Genomic DNA, 20,277 nt, shown 5'->3' with positions numbered 1-20,277 from the left:
CAGGCAAGCTGTGTAGAATGCTCAAGTCTCTACCTTCTAAACTATGCAGGGGCCACAATAACAGACACATGACAAAGGGATCAGCTGGTCATGGTGGGAGAGTTGTGCAGACAAACTACTTTACAAAGAATTCTTTCAATGTTCATGGCACAAGCAGTATTACTATTTATACCAGTTACCAAAGAGGGACATATTAATGGCAAAAAAGATCTGAAAACTGTGTGTGTGTGTGTTGGGGGGGGGGGTGCTGAAGGGTTTAGCCCCCTCACAGTGAGATTGTTTACATAGACATGGGAGTTGGATCCAGCCAACTTTTTCATTCAGTTACAGCCCCCATATAGCTGGATTTTTTTCCATGCAGGAACATACTATTTGGTGATCAGAGTCCATCCCCTCCATCCTTTATCAGCAGTGAAAAATTGTCTGCCCCAACACATTGCAACTTAAAAAAAAAAAAACCTAACACAATATCATAACAGGTCACACGATCTTGGCAGCAACCTGTGCAGAGGTGCTTGAAGCATAAAGTCTGTCTGCCATGCTTGCTGCTCCAAGCCCACTCAACCCCATCACCTAGCTGGCAGTGATTGGGTTAGGGGCAGAAAGCATGCAAGGCACAATTGCCACTCCAACGCTCCTGACATAGCTTTTGCGGAGAGCTGACTGGCTTCATCAGCTCCCTTGTACAGAGAAGGAGGAACGCAATAGAGGACAAAGCAAGGTGGAGGGGATTTCCCCTCCTCCACTAGTCCCTCTCTTATTATTATTTTCTATGCTAGTTAAAAATATGGCCGATTCCAGACGGCCCTCCCCATCCCGAAACGTCGCACGTCATCGCGCGGAAAACGCGAAATATCGCGTTTTCTCGCGCGAGTTTTCTCGCGCGACGTCGCGCAAAACTCATGTGAGAAAACGCGGTATTTCGCGTTTTCCGTGCGACGACATGCGATGTTTCGGGATGGGGAGGGCCGTCTGGAATCGGCCTATATGCAATTCATTAAAAAAAACCCCTGAAATATCAAAATTCCTGAGACACAAGAAAATGATCACTGCAGGATTTGAGTCCAATAGCACCTTAGAGACAAACAAGATCTTCAGTGTTTCAAGAGTCTCAGAGCTCCCTTCTTCAGAACTTCACTGCTATCTCCTCTAAATAGCAGCAACAATAAAAAATTTAAGATCTTTCCACTTTCTGGTAAAAACATTATTTTTCAAGAGTAAAAGTTGCCTCTTATCTTCCTCTCACTTAAGCAAGTCTAATTTGTGCAATTACGCTAAATTAGGTTTATTCCACAGTGGAGGCAGGAACCAAGAACACATACCATCAGTCCATAAATTTCTGATGAACTCCGCACACTGGGAAGTATATCCATAGGAATATCAAAAAACCTGGACAAAAATAAATAATTTATCCAATGATTTGTGTGTATTATTTCATGTTTGTTCTTATTTCTTGGTAAAGACAATCAGCTTCCAAACCCTTTAATGCCAGTTTTGGCAAGATTTGTATGGCTAGAAACAAATGACTAATCCCTGTGATGGCATCTTGCAGACTAACCATAAGGATAGCTGTAATGAATAGTCTCTCCCCATCCATGCTACCCCATATTCCAAATAATTAAAAGGGAAAGGTGAAAGCACCTGACTGTACAATAAAGGATTTACCCCATAGCTCCAGAAGCACTAAACCACTTTATAGGCAGTCACTAGGAGTCAGACATTTGTATACCAAGCCTTTAATTTTCCTATCCTTTATATAAACCAAGATGTTTTACAAGGAGTGATGCAGAGAAATGCATACAGTGTCATATTCAAGTTCAAAATGCTGTATACGTTGTGAGGCAAAACACTTCCAATTAGTATTATAGAACCCATGTGTTTGGTTCATCTTAAAACAACACCACTCTAACCCACACCCAAGTTAAGCTGAATTCTGTGGAACCAATGATATCAAAATCAGTTTTAAATTTCAACTAACTCAGCCAGTTGAAATTTATATATTTATCCTCAGCTTTTCTCCACAGTGGTGACCTGAAGAGGCTTTTCTCTTTCATTCATCCTCACGTCATCAACTGTGTGAAGTAGGTTAGACTGAAAGAGTGTGACAGGCCCAAGATCACCCAGGGAGCTTCTATGGTAGAGTGGGGATTCAGACCCATGTGTTGCCCACTAAAGCTAGTGTGGTGTAGCGGTTAGAGTTTCAGTCTAGAACATGGGAGACTCACAGTGAAATCCTAAGAAGAGTTACTCCAGAATCACCAATCGGGAAATGAAGAGCTGCTGGCTGCTGCGGTGATTGGCTCGTTATGTCAGCCAATCGCAAGTCCCTTCCCTGATGCCCCTCTCTCCCTCCCTCTCCTGACCACAGGGGAGGGAAGAGGGAACAGAAGAGCCATTTAAAGCCTTTTTCCTTGCCGCGGCAAGGGGAAAAGGCTACACAGAGCAACTTCTTAGATTTTCACTGTCAGTTTCAAATCCTTTTCTGCCATGAAAGCTCATTGGGTGATCTTGAGCCAGTCACACATTCTCAGCCTAACCTACTTCGCAGGATTGTTGTGAAGGTAAGTGGAGGAGAGGAGAATGATGTGAGCTGCTTTGGGTCCCACTGCGGAGAGGTGGGATATAAATGAAGTAAATAAATAATATAACAAAGAGGGGGCAGATAAACAGTAGCTTGGTAGGAAGAAGCAAGCAGGAAAAAGTGAGGATATTGGGGTTGCCAGGAGGACAGAAACAGGACATAGTGTGAGGAGAAAAGTCAGAGGGAACAGAGGTGCCCCCAACAAGCAGGAGTGTGCACTTCGAGTTTCAGATTTGGGATAAATACCTGAATTGGACCCAATTCGTAAAGATTCAGGATTTCCAAATCAAAGCTTCCTGAAGCAATTCGGGTCTCTTCAGAAAGCTTCGGAGCGCTTTCAAACCCCAAGGCTGGCTTCAGCCTTCCTCCTCTGCCAGTCAGCTGGAACCAGCCTTAGGGTTTGAATTTAAAGCACCTGAAAGGGACTTTTAACTTCAGCTGGGAGGCGGGGGAGTCCCTCCCTCCCAGCTGAAGCTGAGGAAGCCCCCAAACTGGCTTTAAACTTCAGCTGGGAGGTGGGGGATTCCCCCCTCCCAGCTGAAGCCAGGGAAGCCCCAAACAGGGGCTTTAAACTTCAGCTGGGGGGGGAGTCCCCTGCTTCCCAGCTGAAGCACAGGAAGTGCCCGCCCCAGCTTATTTTGTCCAATTGGAGGGGGAGGATGGAACCCCCAAATCTTCATGTAGCATATTGTAGCGGGGCGATAAAGCAATGTCCCAAATAGCCTGCCGCTTCGGAAATCGCTTATTTTGGACTCTTTTTCCCGCTTTGGAAATCCTGAAGTGGGAAAACTGAATCTTTCTAGCATGCACACCCCTACCCTCAAGTCTTTGCTGGTTCCCCAGTGCCTCACTGATTCTTGTTAAAAAGATGGTTAATTTACATAATGAATGTTCCCCAATATTATACCACTATACACAGAATTGTGTTGTGATCACACTTATGACAAGCTTCATTTGAAGCTGTCACTAAAAAAGGCTGTAGAATCTACTGTGTAAAGGATCCTTCAAACAGATACATCTGCATATGAACACCACCCCATCTTGGGAAATTTAAATCATCAGAACCCAGAGAAAAGGCACCTTGCTACTACTGAAGAGATCTTCAGTGTCAGAAATGGGACCAGGAAGCCTCTTTTGCATGTGATTATGAGCCAGCCAACAAGCTGCATTCTAGTGTACAGTTACTTAGGAGTAATCTCACTCAACTAAACCGGACTACTTCAAGTAAGCCTGGTTATGAGGAAGCTGTAAATTTGACTTTTGGAACAGAGCCAACAAACCCTGACTTTTCAGGGTTTAAAACTTGTCTTAGTTACTTACTTGCAGAGTTCAGCATCCCATTCTAATGTATGAATATTGAACAGCATTGTTCTACTTGCATTGGTTACATCAGTGCAATGAATCCCTCCATCTTTTCCACCTGTCAGACTCTGAATAAAAAAAAACCAAAGACAAATCAATCAAACTAGAAGCCCACTCATCACTGCACAAGTAATAACAGCTGGAAATCTTGCTGGTTACCTTCACTGTTGCTGTCTAAAGCTGTGTAATGTTTCTGGCTCCTTATCTGACAATACAAATATATACCCAAGCACTTCAGACCTTAATTTAAGATGTGCACACAATAAATGTTATCTAGTAGAACTATACAGAACTCAGCTTCATATTTATCACAGTTAAAATACTACTGAAGATATCTCTATGACAAATTGTACTAGGATTCCACCCTTGTGAACAAAACACTAGGATACTATTGGCTTAAACATTAAACACTGTGTTATTATTGGTTTAAATATTAAACATTGGCGTAATGAAGATTTTGATCACAATTTATGTAAACCTCTTATTTCATCCAGTAATGTTAGAGGAAGATTATGCTCACATTAAGACATGGGAAGAAAAATTATTTGGATGAGGCTGAAGGAAGTTTCGGACTGACAACAAATTCAGAGATGCCTGAAACGAAGGAATTCTGCACACTTGATTACAACATAGCCTGCCAAGACATACCCATATCAGCCATGAATCAATTGTGCCAAACTTAGCTCGTTCCTCTTTAACTGCTTGCCCAACTTCTTTCACATTGTCCAGAAGCCAGCGAAATTTCACAGCACTGAAGTATGTGCTAAGTGGGAGGCCAGTCCTACTCTGCAAGATTGAAAGTCAGTCAGGGGAGACAGAGAAACAGCTACAGTAAAGGTACTAAACAAGGTTCGTCTGTCATGCACGTACAGTAAAAAAAATCATTTTCACTGTTTCATTAACAAGCCACTTTCCAGTACTGCATACCTCAGATGTCCTAAAATCCATCTCCAACATGTTTCATGATCAAAGAGCAAAGGGATCAAGAAAGACAGTCTAAAGATCTGCCACACAGCAAAAACTAGAGAACTTTTCCAAAGGTCATGTTTCAGGTAGGCTATCTGCCTGTGTTTGGTTAGTAAAAAAAGTCTGAGAGGACCATCAGTACAATGAAAGAACCAACTTTTAAGTTACACTATACTGTAGTAATAGCTTTCAAGGCAAGCAGTTCACATACTGGTTTACTAGCATATTCTCTATAAATGAAAATAGCTGTTAAGAAAACAACACTCAAAGACAGTTGCTATACATCTTAAAAATAGATGAATTTACATTTACATATGTGAAGTAATCTTTTTTACAGTTTAAATTTTTAAGAAGCTTTGGAGAGTTTTACATTTTAATTTGCTCAGAAGATGTTTGTTAACTTACCTAGAACCACCTCAATAGTATTTGGGGATAACCCCCTACCCACAACTCCATTTATTGGAGTTGTTTACTTTTTTCAATACCTCACATTAACACATGCCTACTAATATAATAAAACCAATTTTACCTTTAAATAGGATTTATCATGCCCTGGAATTCTTTTAAGCAGCCTGTCAACTGTAGATTGGGTCCTAAGATCAAGCCACACTAGAATCCAAAGACAAACATTATAATAGGTAAAAAGACTGTTGCTGACTATTGGAGTAATGAAACAAAATCAGGAGCCTGAAACTATAAAGGAACCTCCATAAATTCCGTATCAGTACCTGTATGTTTCCTTGACAGGGCAAATAGTGGCTCCGTGGGGCTGTTTCAGGTCAGGAAAATGGTGGGAGGTTTAACCCCCTCTTCTTTGCACCGCAGTCCTGATCCAAATCAGGCCCAAGTATGCCTGCTATTTAAAGAAAACAAAGAGACACTAGGAACTCCATTCACTCCCATTATCACACCTGGTTTGGTCCTGGGTCTGGCAAAGCAACCCATATGTTGGTGAGTTCACACAACACTTCATTTCTACAATTCCCTTGCCTAGGAGCTTCCTGTAGCATTCCGCCAATGCTTGGTCCAGATATGGCAGAATAGTTGCTTTAATAGTTTAGCAAACAGAGTTTAGCAAACAGAGCTAATGTAATTACTGTGCTTATGTTGTACTTTCTGTCTGAGGTGTGGCAGACTGAATTTAGGATTGTTTCTATCTTTTGGTGGAAGTGGTCGTGCCTAAATTTGAGACCTGTTCTTAAAAACTCATTCCGTAATTAGGCTCAGATACTGTATAGCAATCCCAGTATCATGTTGCGATGGCATTTTTGCTGCAAATCGGCCTTGTCACAGCAAAGATTTTGCATGTAACTTGCTTTAATTTTTCTTCTCCTATTTTCTTCTCCCAACTATGTCAAGGAATTCATATTTGCTTATAGAGGAATTTACTCGTCACTTACGAATACCTATTTTATTGACGTTTTAACTTAATATAGAATAATGACGGATTAGCACATTTTCTGAAGACAACATTCTGCTTACCAATAGCATTGTGCAGAGGCTCTCCAGTTATTTTGTCCCAAACCACAGTTGTCTCTCTCTGATTGCTAACTCCAACAGCTTAAAAACAAAAGAAAAATGCTTCCTAAGATGACATATTTTAGAAATATTTGGAATGTGCCTTTAGTCATTTATATTTTAATCTGTACTTTTTTCATTAGATATTTTACTGAAGGCTCAAAACCACTGTGTTACTCCAAAGAAACCTGGATACAGGCACTGATTGGTGGAAGTGGGGGAGCTGGGGAAGAAGACAGTACCAATTTTATGTTTGGCCACTGCCTCTTGTACCAGATTTAATTTTTTTAGATTTAATTTTTTGTGAGGGTGAGGGGGGGGATATGATAGTATACTGTCACTGGAACAGGAAGGCTAAAAACTCCTGTTTAACAGATCTTTTGGATCATAGCCATGAACAATATGGCACAAAATGGCACAAACTAATTTCTATGATGTTCCCACCCTGAAGAATCAATATAATGGATTGGAGCATATGACTTGTTTCCACTAATACAAGCCTTCTCTGCCAGCACAAGTGGCAATTTTACCTGTTTCTTCACCTCACTGCAGCCACCTTCGCTGCATAACACATCGACCATATAGGTCTCCTAAGCTGCAGCATTGCCTTTTTTTTTTTGTGCTCATAGCCAGTTTCTGAGAAAAAGGAAGATGAAAAAGTTCTGCCTGTATCTTCTGCTGGTTATGACTAGGATCCAACCTATTAATAAGCTACAGAAACCATGAAAAAAGCACTTGAAGTGTGGCTATGTATTTGTTCTGCTGCTGAAGTTCAAAACTTGTTCTTCTTAAGGAACCACTTTTAGGAAAATGCAATATTACCTTTTATGTTGGCAATGTTCTATAGGAATCACTTTTAGGAAAACAGTAATACCTTTTATGTTGGCAATGTCTACATTCAGCTGCTTCAATTTCTCACACGTTTTTTCCACACACTCATAGACAGACTGTAGGATCTCTTTTGGATCTTGTTCTACCCAGCTTAAAAAGAGACCAATAATCAGCATAAAAACAGAACTGATACCTGAAAGATATATTTTACAGCTTGTAAAGCTTGCTCTACACCTTAGAAATTGATGACAAATTTTCCGAGAACAGCAACTTTAACGTAAGAGAAGTAGAGCTCAGGTCTGTTTGTTTTTTAAATGTTGGCTGAGGGTTTGACAAATTCAGCTTGGGAAATTGCTAGAGAGTAGAATTTGGGTAGGAGAAAGAACTCCGCAGGGATATGATGATATGGAGCCTGCCCTCCAAAGCTACCATCTCTTCCATGGGAACTCTTATATCTCTAATTATTTTAAGAGACACATATGATTGTATGAATTCCTACCTTCTATTATCCCCATTACAACAAACCTCTAAACCAATTTCATACTCCAAGAAGATAGTTTCAGGTAGGTAGCCATGTTGGTCTGCAGTACAACAGCAAGGTTCAGGGATCTCCACTCCTTCCTGTATCTGAACAGGGGAGCTTTGACTCTCAAAAACGTATACCCTGAAAACCTTGTTGGTCTCCAAGGGGCCACTGGACTTAAATTCTGCTATACTCTCAGTGGATTCACAATGGTAGGATACAAGAGAAAAGCTTACAGAAGAACCTGGCAGAGCAGATCTTGCCCCACCTTCTGCCCCCCACCCCCACCCCGCATTGTGCATCCTGATAATTTTCTTTGAGGCTCATGATCCTGTCATGAAGAAAATGTCCTACTATATACTGCAATGAGGAAAGAGAAGGCAGTGAAATCATTCCCTCCTCCTCCTCCTTTAGTGGAATGCTTGCTCTTGCATGGGCAGGCTGCCAGGAAAAGGGGAAGGCTGAGAAAGATCTGCACCACTAACTCCTTCAATTAACTGTTTTGCTAATCCAGCCCACAGTTACCAAAACAATGATGACAAGTATTTGAGAATACGACAGGAAAGATCATACCCTTCCTTGGGGAATTTCTGTTTTAATTCTACTTGGTGGTGACTCAGCAGCTCAGCAGTGTTTGCATTAAAGACCTGCAAAAAAAAAAAAAGAGAGAGTCACCAAACCTGTTTGGAAAGCGGCAGGGAGTGGCAGACAAGAGAAACCTGGCATCAACATTTAAAAAGCCAGTCATTTGGAAGCATATTCTATCCTGGCCGTTGACCTTTAAATCCAGGTTATCTAAGAAAATGTTTTGATTAGTTGACAACCCTAACAAAAGTTAATTTTACACATAACAGAAAATAAATCATGTTGTGAAAACACTTTTCATTTTGAAAAGGAGAACTATATTTTGCCCTACGCTGCTGTAGAAATGAACATTCCCATACATATGTCTTTTTGAGAAATCATCATGAGCAGGAACTTTTGGAACATGAATCAGCCTATGGCTTTTGCAACCATATGAAAGTATTTTGGAATAATATGAAAGGACAATTAACAGACATTTTCTGGAGCCTAATCTTAAAGAGGATTACTGATAACAAAGGATTAAGCAGACCTCACCCATATGACTACAAAAAAAAGGATGGGAGAAAAAGAATCAGATAGCTAAGAAAAACAGATGTTTAAAGAAATGTAATGTAATATAAAGTAAAACATTAAACATTGGAATAAAATCCTCACTAGCAGGCCAATTCAAAAGTGACATTAATTTTGGGAAGTAATCTGCTCCAATTCTGTCTGTTTTCTTTCACTACTGCATCATCCATATCTTCTTCTTCTTCTTCTTCTTCCAGTTCTTAGATATAGGTCTTGAACATTAAGGCTAAAAGAAAACTTACATAGAACCCATGCCTAGAACTTCCCTTCGACCCTGCTCTGTGGCCTCTAGAAATCAAGCAACAAAATAAATGCGTTTGGAGACAGAAATCCTCTTAAGAGGAATTTAACCTTTTGCTCTGATGTCGCTAAAGGGAACATATTCCATTTATCAAAACAAGGCATAATCCATTTTAGCCTAAACTGGAGCATATAAGGGCATTGCACGGGAATATGTACCACAGAATTCACCAACTGGAGAGGGCAGGGACATAATCGATCAGAAAAGGGGATCCTTCTTGAGCAGATGACCATATTGAAAAGGAGCAGTTAAACTGTACATGCATAAAAGTCCTATATAACTTTGGGATAACCAAGGATTCTAAATAGGAAGAGAGTTTACCTTTAGATGGAAGGCCCAAAGCAAGCAGAGAGCACATCCTCCTAGCATCAAAATGGGTATAGCTCTTATCTCTAGCATAAATCAGCTTGGTCACCTGTTTTCTACATTGATTTACCGAGGAAGAAAAAAGATCCTCCATCCTAAGATTTATAAGAGATAACTTCGTTCAAAAAGCTGGAATCTGGGAGCCTTATAGGAGTCCCTGGTGGTTAAGCTTACCAAACTACCCACAGGGCCTCAAAAAAAAAAATGAAACCAAAAATTAAAGGCCCATACACAGGCACAGGCTTCTACAGAGCTAAGAACAAATTCATAATGAAGGGGTGATGATGAAATGCACCTAGGGAACTCTCCAACTGGCCGAAGGAATGAGGACTGTGCTCTGTTTATACAGTCATCTATAGCAAAAATCCATATAGGGACACCATACAAAAGTTGAGAAATCATCACTGAATTGAAAACCATAATAGCTGCTGGGATGTACTATGCACCATTTGAAAAAAAGAAATGCAAAATTTTGCACCATCCATATAATTAATTTAAGGGAAAAGCGAATTGTTCCTTTTCTTCCACTTGAGCAATTTTTAATTAAGAGGCCCTTTCCATTTAATTCCATTCTTCCCCCCTAAACTTTTCACTAAATGCTGAGGACCGCATTGTTAACCCAGAGTGGGTCTCTGGCATAAAAACAATATATTTTTCTTTCCTCTACGTCCTGTCTTAAACATATATTAGTTATTGGCTACTAATGGAGTATTCACTTTAGTGTTAGTGTTCAAACTGCCACAAAATTCCTTTATGAGATATTTACATATAAGTGAACATTTGAATACAGTTTAGGTGAGTAGCCATGTTGGTCTGCAGTAGAACAGCAGGATTTGAGTCCAGTGACACTTCAGAGACCAACAAGATTTTTAGAACGTAAGCTTTCAAGAGTCAGAGCTCCCTCCTTCAGACATGTGTAGGAATATAGTTCCCTGAAACTTTATATGCCAGCCAAAGGTGAGCAATGGATAGCTTGATATTTAAGGATTCATGGAGATCTTTCCAAGCACAGCGTGATACAGACACACTTCCATTTGTACCGAGTTCATATCAAACCTCCTGGTGCTCTGGAATTCCAGGAGACTCCTACTGCACAAGCTTAAATAACAACTTATAATCCATTGTGGCAGTTTGTTTCTTTACTAATTAAACATGCACCAGAATCTTTATAAAGACATATGACAGTCATTGTACAGTATACACATAACTGCAGCACATAATTGTTAGTAAGACCCCTCCTCATGCTAAAATGGCAGTTTATAGATGGAATGTCATAAACACCCCTTCCTCGTGTATCATAAACCCAAGGCACTGCCTGGCCCAGAGCAGATGCCAGCCAGGCGGGAGCCTGGAAAATTACCAGAGTGAGTCAGAGTGGCAGATTGGGTCTTTTCTCTATAGAACACTTTGCTGTTTTGTTGAATCCGACACCATAAATCACATGGAGATCTTTGAAACTGGTAACGATAGCTTTCCCCCGAAACTGCTTTCTCCCCTTTTCCTCTCTGATTTCCTCTTGGTTAGCCTTGTATGCATGTTGTATGTGATTTTTGTATGTTTGCCCTTTTATTTCTCTTTTAATTAAAAAAACCCTTTCCAATCGAACATTCGGCTAGTTTAGTTCAACAGTTCTCTTAAGGGAATAATCCCCATAATCACAAGTGGAGAATCCCAGTTACTCCTCTTTCTGGTCTCCAACTAATTAGGAGACTACCTATTTGGGTAGCTTGTAGAAAGCCCACTTAAGGGTTATATACCAGGTTCTGATAAACTTCCAGCCGCATAAGCCTCTGCATTGTATAATTGCATTCTTGCTTTTTAGTCACTCTTCTTATCTGCAATGGGATTCTATTGCAACAGCAACAGGGACTTTGGACAGCACCTAGACCCTAATAATCTTTCACAATCCTTTGTATAACACATTCCTGGACTTTAGCCAGAGGTTAGAGAGTCAGCTAAGATCTGACAGAACCAGGTTGGAATCTTCACTCTGCCATAGGAGCTTGCTGGGTGACCTTTGGCCAGTCACATACACTCAGCCTAACCTAACTCACAGGGCTGTTGTTGCAAGAATAAAATGGAGAGAGCAATGCTGTAAACTGCATTGGGTCCCCAGTGAGGACAGAAGCAAGGTATATATAATTAATATTGTCTTTTAAGTATAAGCAAGGGTGATATTTAGAACAAGCTTCTGACCAGTGTGTGCTCATCCAAGAGTCAGACTGGGGAAATCGATTTGTAGTGGCAACCTCTCAGATGCCAACTTGCTTCATACAGGGGCAGTCAATGTACAAAATCCCAGTATACAAAATCTGCTTCTTGTATATCAGCAACAGCTACAGAGCTGTCCAACATTTGCTGTATATTCTGATCTTATGTGGAAGCAACTGTTCTACGAGATGCAAAACAAATCTAAGCAGGTCTGCTTAGAGTCCTGCTCATGTCTACGCAATGAGGCGTACTCCCTGAAAACTGTTCTTAAGACAGCACGGTTATTCTCAAATAAGCATGTATAGGATTGCAGCCATGGATTCATATTAATAGGCAGTCTTGACAGGACACAAAGTTCTGGTAAGTACAAGGCAATATTTCTTGCATGCCATCAGACAATTTATCTTCATCAATCTGAGCACTAACCAGGCATCAACTATGCAGCCCCTGTTAGTTTCTGTATGAGAATACAGCAGGTGATATCAGAATTTCCTAGGGGTCCTAGTCTAATACTCAACAGAACTTGTAGGCAGAGTGATTTTATATTTCTGTTATTTTCCTCAGTATGGACCACATTACTCACTAAACAAGCTGTTGGACAGTTACAGGTGACCTGGCAGGTACAGCACACCAGCAGATATGGTTTACAAGGATCAGAAAGAGCCACTGCCCTAAAAAACCACAGCCCCGGCCTTTCTTGTGATTCTAAACCTCAGAAACAGAAGCACCAAGACATACCAGTTGCCAGGGGCGTAGCGTGGTCTACAGCCACCTGGGGCAGGAGGTGGCTTTCCTCTCCCACCGCGCACACGCAAAGCATGCATGCGCGCACGCTCCAGCCCCGCCTGCGAGCGGCGAGGTAGCCCGCCTTCCCGCTTCCTCCCTGCTTCCCCACCTGTCGGGGCGCCTGGTAGTGCTGGCGAAGGGGCGGGAAGGCGAGCGGCGAGGAAGCCCACTTACCCGATCACCTCCCCACCGCCTTTCCCACCGCCGGAGCGCCCAGCAGCAGCAGCGAAGGGGTAGGAAGGTGAGCGCTGAGGCGGCCCGCCTTCCCGCTTCCCCGCCAGTTGGGCACCCGGGTGAAAGGGCAGAAAGGCAAGCAGTGAGGCGGCCCACCTATCTTTTTGCCTCCGCACTTCCCCGCCTCTTGGGGCGTCTGGCAGTGCTGGCGAAGGGGCCAGAAGTGCGTGGTGAGGTGGCCCACCTTCCCACTTGCCTCTCCGCTTCCCTGCCTGTCGGGGCACCTGGTAGTACTAGCAAGGCAAGCAGCGAGGCAGCCCGCTTTGCTGCTCACCTTCTGCTCTGCCGGCCCAGCCGGCAGCACCAACAAAGGGGTGGGAAGGCGAGCGGTGAGGTGGCCTGCCTTCCCTCTTGCCTTCGCGCTTTCCTGCCTGTCGGGGCGCCCGGCAGGGCAGGCGAAGGCGCAGGAAGGTAAGCGGCAAGGCAGCACACTTCCCCAATCACCTCCCCACTGCCTTCCGCGCTGCCTGGCCGGGCAGCAGCACCAGCAAAGGAGCGGGAAGGCGAACGGTGAGGCAGCCTGCCTTTCCGCTTGCCTCCCCGCTTCCCAGCCTGTTGGGGTGCCTGGCAGTGCTGGCAAGGTAAGTGTGGAGGCAGCCCGCTTCCCCGCTCGCCTCCATGCCGGCTTCCCCGCTTCCCCACCTGTCGGGGCGCCTGGAAGCGCTGGCTAAGGGGCAGGAAGGTGAGCGGTGAGGAAGCCCACTGACCCGATCACCTCCCCACTGCCTTCCCCACCACCGGAGCGCCCAGCAGCAGCAGCAGAGAAGGGCCCAGCAGCAGCAGAGAAGAACAGCAGAGTGCCTCCTCACTTCCCTGCCAGTCGGGCGCCTGGCAGTGCCAGCGAAGGGGTGAAAAGACGAGCTGCGAGGCGGCCCACCGATCTTTTTGCATCCCCCACTTCCATGCCTCTTGGGGCATCCAGCAGTGCTGGCAAAGGGGTGGGAAGGCAAGCAGCGAGGCGGCCCGCCTTCCCTCTTGCCTCCGCGCTTTCCTGCCTGGCTGGGCACCAGCGCCAGTGAAGGAGCAGGAAGGCGAGCGGTGAGACAGCCCGCCTTTCTGTTTGCATCCTTGCTCCCCCCGCCTGTTGGGCGCCTGGCAGCACTGGCAACGTGAGTGGGGAGGCAGCCCACTTCCCCGCTCGCCTCCATGCCAGCTTCCCCGTTTCCCCACCTGTCGGGGCGCCTGGTAGCGCTGGCGAAGGGGTGGGAAGGCGAGCGGCGAGGCAGCCCGCTTACCCAATCACCTCCCCACCGCCTTCCCCACCATCAGAGTGCCCAGCAGCGAAGGGGTGGGAAGGCAAGTGGAGAGGCGGCCTGCCTTCCCTCTTGCCTCCCCGCTTCCCTGCCAGTCGGGCGCCTGGCAGTGCTGGCGAAGGGGCAGCAGCGAAGGGGTGGGAAGGCGAGCAGCAAGGCGGCCTGCCTTCCCTCTTGCCTTCATGCTTTCCTGCCTGTCGGGGTGCCTGGCAGGGCAGGTGAAGGCGCAGGAAGGTGAGTGGCGAGGTAGCACACTTCCCCACTCACCTCCCCACTGCCTTCTGCGCTGCCTGGCTGGGCGGCAGTGCCAGCGAAGGAGCAGGAAGGCAATGCCAGCGAAGGGGCAGCAGCGAAGGGATGGGAAGGCGAGCGACAAGGCGGCCCACCTTCCCTCTTGCGTCCCCGCTTCCCCGCCAGTCGGGCACCTGGCAGTGCCAGCAAAGGGGCGGAAAGGCGAGCAGCAAGGCGCCCACCCATCTTTTTGCCGCCCCACTTCCATGCCTCTTGGGGCATCCGACAGTGCTGGTGAAGGGGCGGGAAGGTGAGCGGCGAGGTGGCCCGCCTTGCCTCTTGCCTCTGCGCTTTCCTGACTGTCAGGGCGCCCAGCAGGGCAGGCGAAGGCACAGGAAGGTGAGCGGCAAGGCAGCACGCTTCCCCACTCACCTCCCCACAGCCTTCTGCACCGCCTGGCCGGGCAGCAGCACCTGCGAAGGAGCAGGAAGGCGAGTGGCGAGGTGACCCACCTTACCTCTTGCTTCCCCGCTTCCTCGCCTGTCGGGGTGCCAGGCAGTACCAGCGAAGGGGTGGGAAGGCGAGCAGCGAGGCAGCCCGCCTTTCCACTTGCCTCCCCGCTTCCCTGCCTGTTGGGGCGCCTGGCAGCTCTGGCAAGGTGAGTGGGGAGGCAGCCTGCTTCCCCACTCGCCTCCATGCTGGCTTCTGCACCACCAGGCCAGCCATCACTGCTAGTGAAAGGGCGGTAAGGCAAGCGGTGAGGTGGCCCACCTTCCCTCTTGCCTCTCCACTTCTCCGCCTGTTGGGGTGCCCAGCAGCGCCAACAAAGGGGCAGGAAGGTAAGTGGCAAGGTGGCTTGCCTTCCCTCTTGCCTCCCCGCTTCTGCGCCGGTCAGGGCGCCTGGCAGCACCGGCAAAGGGGCGTGAAGGTGAGTGGTGAGGCGGCCCGCCTTCCTGCTTGCTTCCCTGCCTGTCAGGGTGCCTGGTAGTGCTGCCAAGGCGTGCAGCGAGGCAGCCCACTTCCCCGCTTGCCTCCCAGTGCCTTCTGTGCCGCTGGGGCAAGGGGATGGAAGGCAAGAGGCGAGGCAGCCTGCCTTCCAGCTTGCCTCCCCACTTTCCCGCCTGTTGGGGCAACTGGTAGTTCTGGCAAGGTGAGCGGCAAAGCAGCCTGCTTCCCCGCTCACCTACCCACTGCCTTCCACACCGCCAGGGCACCCGGCAGCACAAGCGAAGAGGTGGGAAGGCGAGCAGCAAGGCGGCCTGCCTTCCTTCTTGCCTCCCTGCCTGTCTGGGCTCCTGGCAGTGCCGGTGAATGGGTGGGAAAGCGAGCAGCAAGGCGGCCTGCTTTCCCTCTTGCTTCCCCACTTCCTCGCCTGTTGGGGCACCTGGCAGTGCTGGCAAGGCGAATGGCAAAGCAGCCCACTTCCCCACTCGCCTACCCACCGCCTTCCACGCCACCAGGGCGTCTGGCAGCGCCAGCGAAGGGGCGAGAAGGCGAGCAGTGAGGCAGCCTGCTTTCCCTCTTGCCTCCCCGCTTCCCCCGCTTGTTGGGGCTCCTGGCAGCTCCCGCGAAGGGGTGGGAAGGTGAGCGATGAGGAAGCCTGCTTCCCTGCTGGCCTCCCCACTGCCTTCTGTGCCGCCGGGGTGCCCAGCAGCGCCAGTGAAGGGGCGGGAAGGCTAGCGGGGAGGCGGCTTGCCTTCCCTCTTGCCTCCCCGCTTCTCAGCCTGTCAGGGTGCCCAGCAGCTTTGTGTAGGGGCAGGAAGGCGAGTGGTGAGGTGGTCTACCTTCAGTCTTGCCCCTCTGCTTCCCCAACCTCTTGGGGCTCCCAGCAGCGCTGGCAAAGGGGCAGGAAGGCAAGCTGAGAGGCAGCCTACCTTCCCTCTTGCCTCCCCACTTCCCTGCCTGTAGGGGCATCAGGCAGCACCAGAAAAAGGGCAGGAAGGTGAGTGTCAAGGCAAGCCTGCCTTTTCTCTTGCCTCCCTGCTTCCTTGCCTCATGGGGCACCTGGCAGCCCTGGCAAGACGAGTGGCAAGACAGCCCGCCTCCCCGTTTGCCCACCTGTTGGGGCGCCTGGCAGCGCTGGCAAAGGTGTGGGAAGGCCAGCGGCGAGGCAGCCCGCTTCCCTGCTCGTCTCCCCATAGCCTTCCTCGCCTGCCAGGACACCGGCAATGCCAGCAAAGAGGCAGGCAGGCGGCAGCCACAAAGGGGTGCTCCGGGGGGGGGGCTGTGGTCCTGGCACCCCTCAAAATTTTGCACCCGGTGGCTGCCCCTTGCCCCACCCGCATGCTACACCTATGCCAGCTTATGCTAGTTGCTGCCATCAAAGGGAAGGAAGAAGTCCGTGCCCAGCTTTCCCCCCATTCCTAAAGAAGCCCCTTCACTCCTACAAACCCAGCGCTTCCTGGAGCGCACCACCAACCACAAGGTGAGGGTGGCGAAGGGGCTTCGTAGTATTTCACAGCAGTGGGTGGTCGCAGCGGAGCTTAAAGTCAGCCTAGCAACGCTGCCCTCAAACACTGGCGTGAGGCTGCTCTCCTCAACGGTAAGCAAAGCGCAGCTCTGCACCTACTAATGGCACTTTCCACCTGTTCTTGCTCCAGGCATGCCCGGCACTGAAGGCAGCTGCCACGGCTAGCTAACAGGCTGCACATGTCTAGCCACCTCCCCACGCTCAGCAGCGTGCCCCTGACCCCGCCAAGGGCAGCTTCAGCATCAGCCTCGCCCCTTCGCAGCTTTTTCTGGCATTTACCAAGAAGCGCGTGGAGCTGGTCCCTTGGTCGATGGCCCCCACCAGCGGGCCGATGGCCCCTCTCTGGACAGTCGCCGCCATAGCGTGGCTCCGCCTGCACGGCTCTCAGCGCAGTCTCCTAGACGACCCTGGCAGAACTGTAAGCGAGAAAGACAAGTTGGAGGCTGCCTGAGTCCTTTCTCTCCATTGAAGCAGCGTGTCGCTTCCCGGATTAGAGGGGGGGGGGGGGCGGGACAGGGGCGCTGTCCCACACACTACCACACGGCCACCAATCGGCGCGCGGTGACAGGAGGTGAAGGCGGGGCTTCCTGGAGGCTGTAGGAAATGAATCTGAGAGGCAGGGGTTGGGTTTAGAATGCCGTGCCTCTAAGGCCGTTGGGGGTGGGTGAGTGGGCGGCTGGTGTTCATCTCGCTTCGCTCACTGTCACAAGACCAGAGAACAGCGAGTGGATGACGGCGCAAGTGATGCAAGAATAACCAGCTTTGATTGCAGAGGAACATGTAGAAGGTGGAGCGACCTCAACGCATTCCGATCCTGTCTCTATTGTGAGGTAATGGCAGCTCCTCCCAGCACAAAGTTCTAAGCCTGGTCTATAAGATTCCAAGTGCCCCGTATGTTGACACAAAGGGTGCTCCCCCATTATTCCAATATCATACATCACAGGGATTAATTTTCGAAACAGAAACTTGACTCACAACAACAAACGTGGTTTCCCTCTCATGTGACCCTCTAGCTTGTCCTCAGCACATAGTTATCCTCTGCGAGGATTTCCTGCTAAAACATTTAGTTGTAGACTGACATTTGCACATTTGAGGGGTGTGTGGACAGAAAAAAGATCCTATCACTAAGATAGCCAGGAAGTAGATGGGTGAGGTTTGGAAAACGTTACATTACACTGGTCAATTCTAGTATGCTATAGGTGGTGGATAGGTATAACAAGTCAAGTGGCAGGACGATGTCCTATAATGACGGGGGGGGGGGGGGATTCAGACTCGAATGTCTAAGTTGGTGTCCTGTTTCTCAGTAAGGTGAAGTGGCTTACAATTTGGCCTGGTGGAGTACTGTTGGATCCTGTGCTGCTTTCTGAACAGGAGGGTGATGCAGTGGCCAAAACCAGTTTCTACTAATTGCATCTGATGGGAAAACTTTCTGCCCTCTGTCTGACCAGGTCAGACAGATCCATACTTTTATAACCTCCAGGTTGAATTACTGTAACACATTCTACATGCGACTGATCTCAAAGATAACCCCAAAAGAGTCCAGTAGCACCTTTAAGACTAACCAACTTTATTGTAGCATAAGCTTTCGAGAATCACAGTTCTCTTCGTCAGATGCATGGATAGGTATAACAAGTCAAGTGGCAGGAGAAAGGATGGCTTATAATGACAGGGGGGGGATTCAGCATGCATCTGACGAGGAGAACTGTGATTCTCAAAAGCTTATGCTACAATAAAGTTGGTTAGTCTTAAACGTGCTACTGGACTCTTTTTGATTTTGCTACTACAGACTAACACGGCTAATTCCTCTGCAAAGATAACCCAGAAACTTCTACTTGTGCAGAATGCAGCAGCTTGACTATTTGCTGGGACAGAGCAAGGAGCCCATATTATACCTCTTTTACAACAGTTACAGTGGTTGCTACAATGTTTCCAGGTACACTTCAAGGGGCTGGTTTTAATTTTTAAACTCTTCTTGTCTGGCAGTGCTCATACTTGAAGGACTGCTCCTCCTGGATAGACCCATCTACCAGCTTTGCTTGGACCAACTCATTACTGGAAATGCCTTCCATCAGAAAGTGTGATTCTCCTCTGACCTTCTTATGGATTGCCACCACCCTATGGAACTATCTGTTTGAGGAAGCGCAAAGGGCATCTTTTCTAGTTCGTTTTCGCAATCAGTGTAAAGTGTTTTTGTTTCAGAGAGCTTTATTGGTAGAGTTGCAAATGAGATTTAGTTTATTCTTGTAGAGACTTGCTTCTGGCAGATTCTTTTGTTATACACTTGTTTGATTAGCTGTAATTGTTTTAAAATGATTTTATTAGATTTTTATACACTTTACTTTTGTTCGTTAAGCCACTTACATTACTCAGAGAAGCAGGATATTTAGAAAAATAATTTTGAAGGGGAGGTTAGCATGGGGAGTATGTGTGCAATAAGACAAGTTCACCCACTCCAATTCCTACTCCTCAAGAGCACAAGGTCAAAATAGTTCCTCTGTCACAGCTTCCTGTTCACCTTGCCTTAAACTTCAGCCGTCAGAGTAATTGTGCTGTTATGCTAAGCTGTTGCAGTTCTAGACTAAGTGTGCAGGAACTTTCTCATCTAGCCCTGGAGCTGAGCAGTGTTGTGCTACTTCATTATGGAGGGATATTCTTACGGTCCCCCAATTTCATAATACTGTTGTAACATTGTGTGTTTAATTTTTTCCATTACAGATGCATCCATGCTTTAGCAAGATATCTAAGAAACGTGCACTGCAATCCTATGCAGAGTTACTCCAGCATGAGGCTACTGAAATAAATGGGCCTAGTTTTAGTAATCATGTGGTGTTGTACTGCCTTTCAATTAATGGAAAGAATGTCTCCCATGGGCTATTCAGCTCTCATCATCACACACATGCACTACTCAAAGGAGCTAATGATACCAGAATTGCTAGATGAAAGTAGAGTTAATTCTTAACTACTTAGTTTAATAACTAAACTAATGCCCTCTAGTGGAAACACACAAGTTGCAAAGTATAGCTTTCTTCTATGTTCCTTTGTTAAAAAAATTAGATATCTGTTATGAGTATAGATGTATGCATAATTAACACAATTAGCCTTTTTTATTCTTTTGCCAACAAACATTTGGTAGAATCTGGCCTATAGCCAGAAACATTATAGTGAGGTGGCGTGAGTATATCAAGGGTGAGGTAGTGCTAGGATTTCCAAATCCCCTTCACCCTAAACTCACTAGGTGGGGCCTGATGATGTTATGACTTGAGGTGCCAATGATGTCCTGGGGTGGACCTTGTGATGCCACATTGAATAGTTATATAACACATGATGTCTGCTTGTTATCACAATCATGCCAGAATAAAACATGACACCAAATTTACTATGTGCTAAAATGTAGTTGGACCTCCAGTTTATGTGTGCAATAATTATCTATGCAAGCAGACAAGCAGAGCTTTTTTTCAGCAGGAACGCGGTGGAACAGAGTTCCAGAAC

General features: G+C 46.9%; 1 protein-coding gene and 1 long non-coding RNA gene across 7 annotated transcripts in view; one reads left to right on the top strand and one right to left on the bottom strand.

Moving 5' to 3' along the window:
* Window positions 1–17,271, bottom strand: part of GK (glycerol kinase) — a 42,309-nt gene extending 25,038 nt beyond the window's left edge. For all 6 annotated transcript variants that reach the window (XM_054974878.1, XM_054974882.1, XM_054974877.1 and 3 more), the window contains exons 1-8: window positions 17,068–17,271; window positions 8,355–8,428; window positions 7,302–7,408; window positions 6,392–6,469; window positions 5,439–5,518; window positions 4,592–4,729; window positions 3,902–4,011; window positions 1,323–1,389 (exon numbers count right to left, since the gene is read on the bottom strand). In XM_054974878.1, the coding sequence (XP_054830853.1) occupies window positions 1,323–1,389; window positions 3,902–4,011; window positions 4,592–4,729; window positions 5,439–5,518; window positions 6,392–6,469; window positions 7,302–7,408; window positions 8,355–8,428; window positions 17,068–17,148 (735 nt within the window). In that variant the 5' untranslated portion in view covers window positions 17,149–17,271. The remainder of the gene's footprint in view (window positions 1–1,322; window positions 1,390–3,901; window positions 4,012–4,591; window positions 4,730–5,438; window positions 5,519–6,391; window positions 6,470–7,301; window positions 7,409–8,354; window positions 8,429–17,067) is intronic.
* A 132-nt stretch (window positions 17,272–17,403) lies between these two features.
* LOC129326527 (uncharacterized) lies at window positions 17,404–19,612 on the top strand. The gene is made up of 2 exons (XR_008596703.1): window positions 17,404–17,618; window positions 18,772–19,612. It is a non-coding gene; the product is annotated as an uncharacterized LOC129326527 (long non-coding RNA).
* Window positions 19,613–20,277: the final 665 nt, after the last annotated feature.

The sequence above is a fragment of the Eublepharis macularius genome, chromosome 3 (assembly GCF_028583425.1).
Source record: "Eublepharis macularius isolate TG4126 chromosome 3, MPM_Emac_v1.0, whole genome shotgun sequence".
Lineage (NCBI taxonomy): Eukaryota > Metazoa > Chordata > Lepidosauria > Squamata > Eublepharidae > Eublepharis > Eublepharis macularius.
Note: the sequence above shows the minus strand (reverse complement) of the source record. Positions and strands in the feature narration are given on the sequence as shown.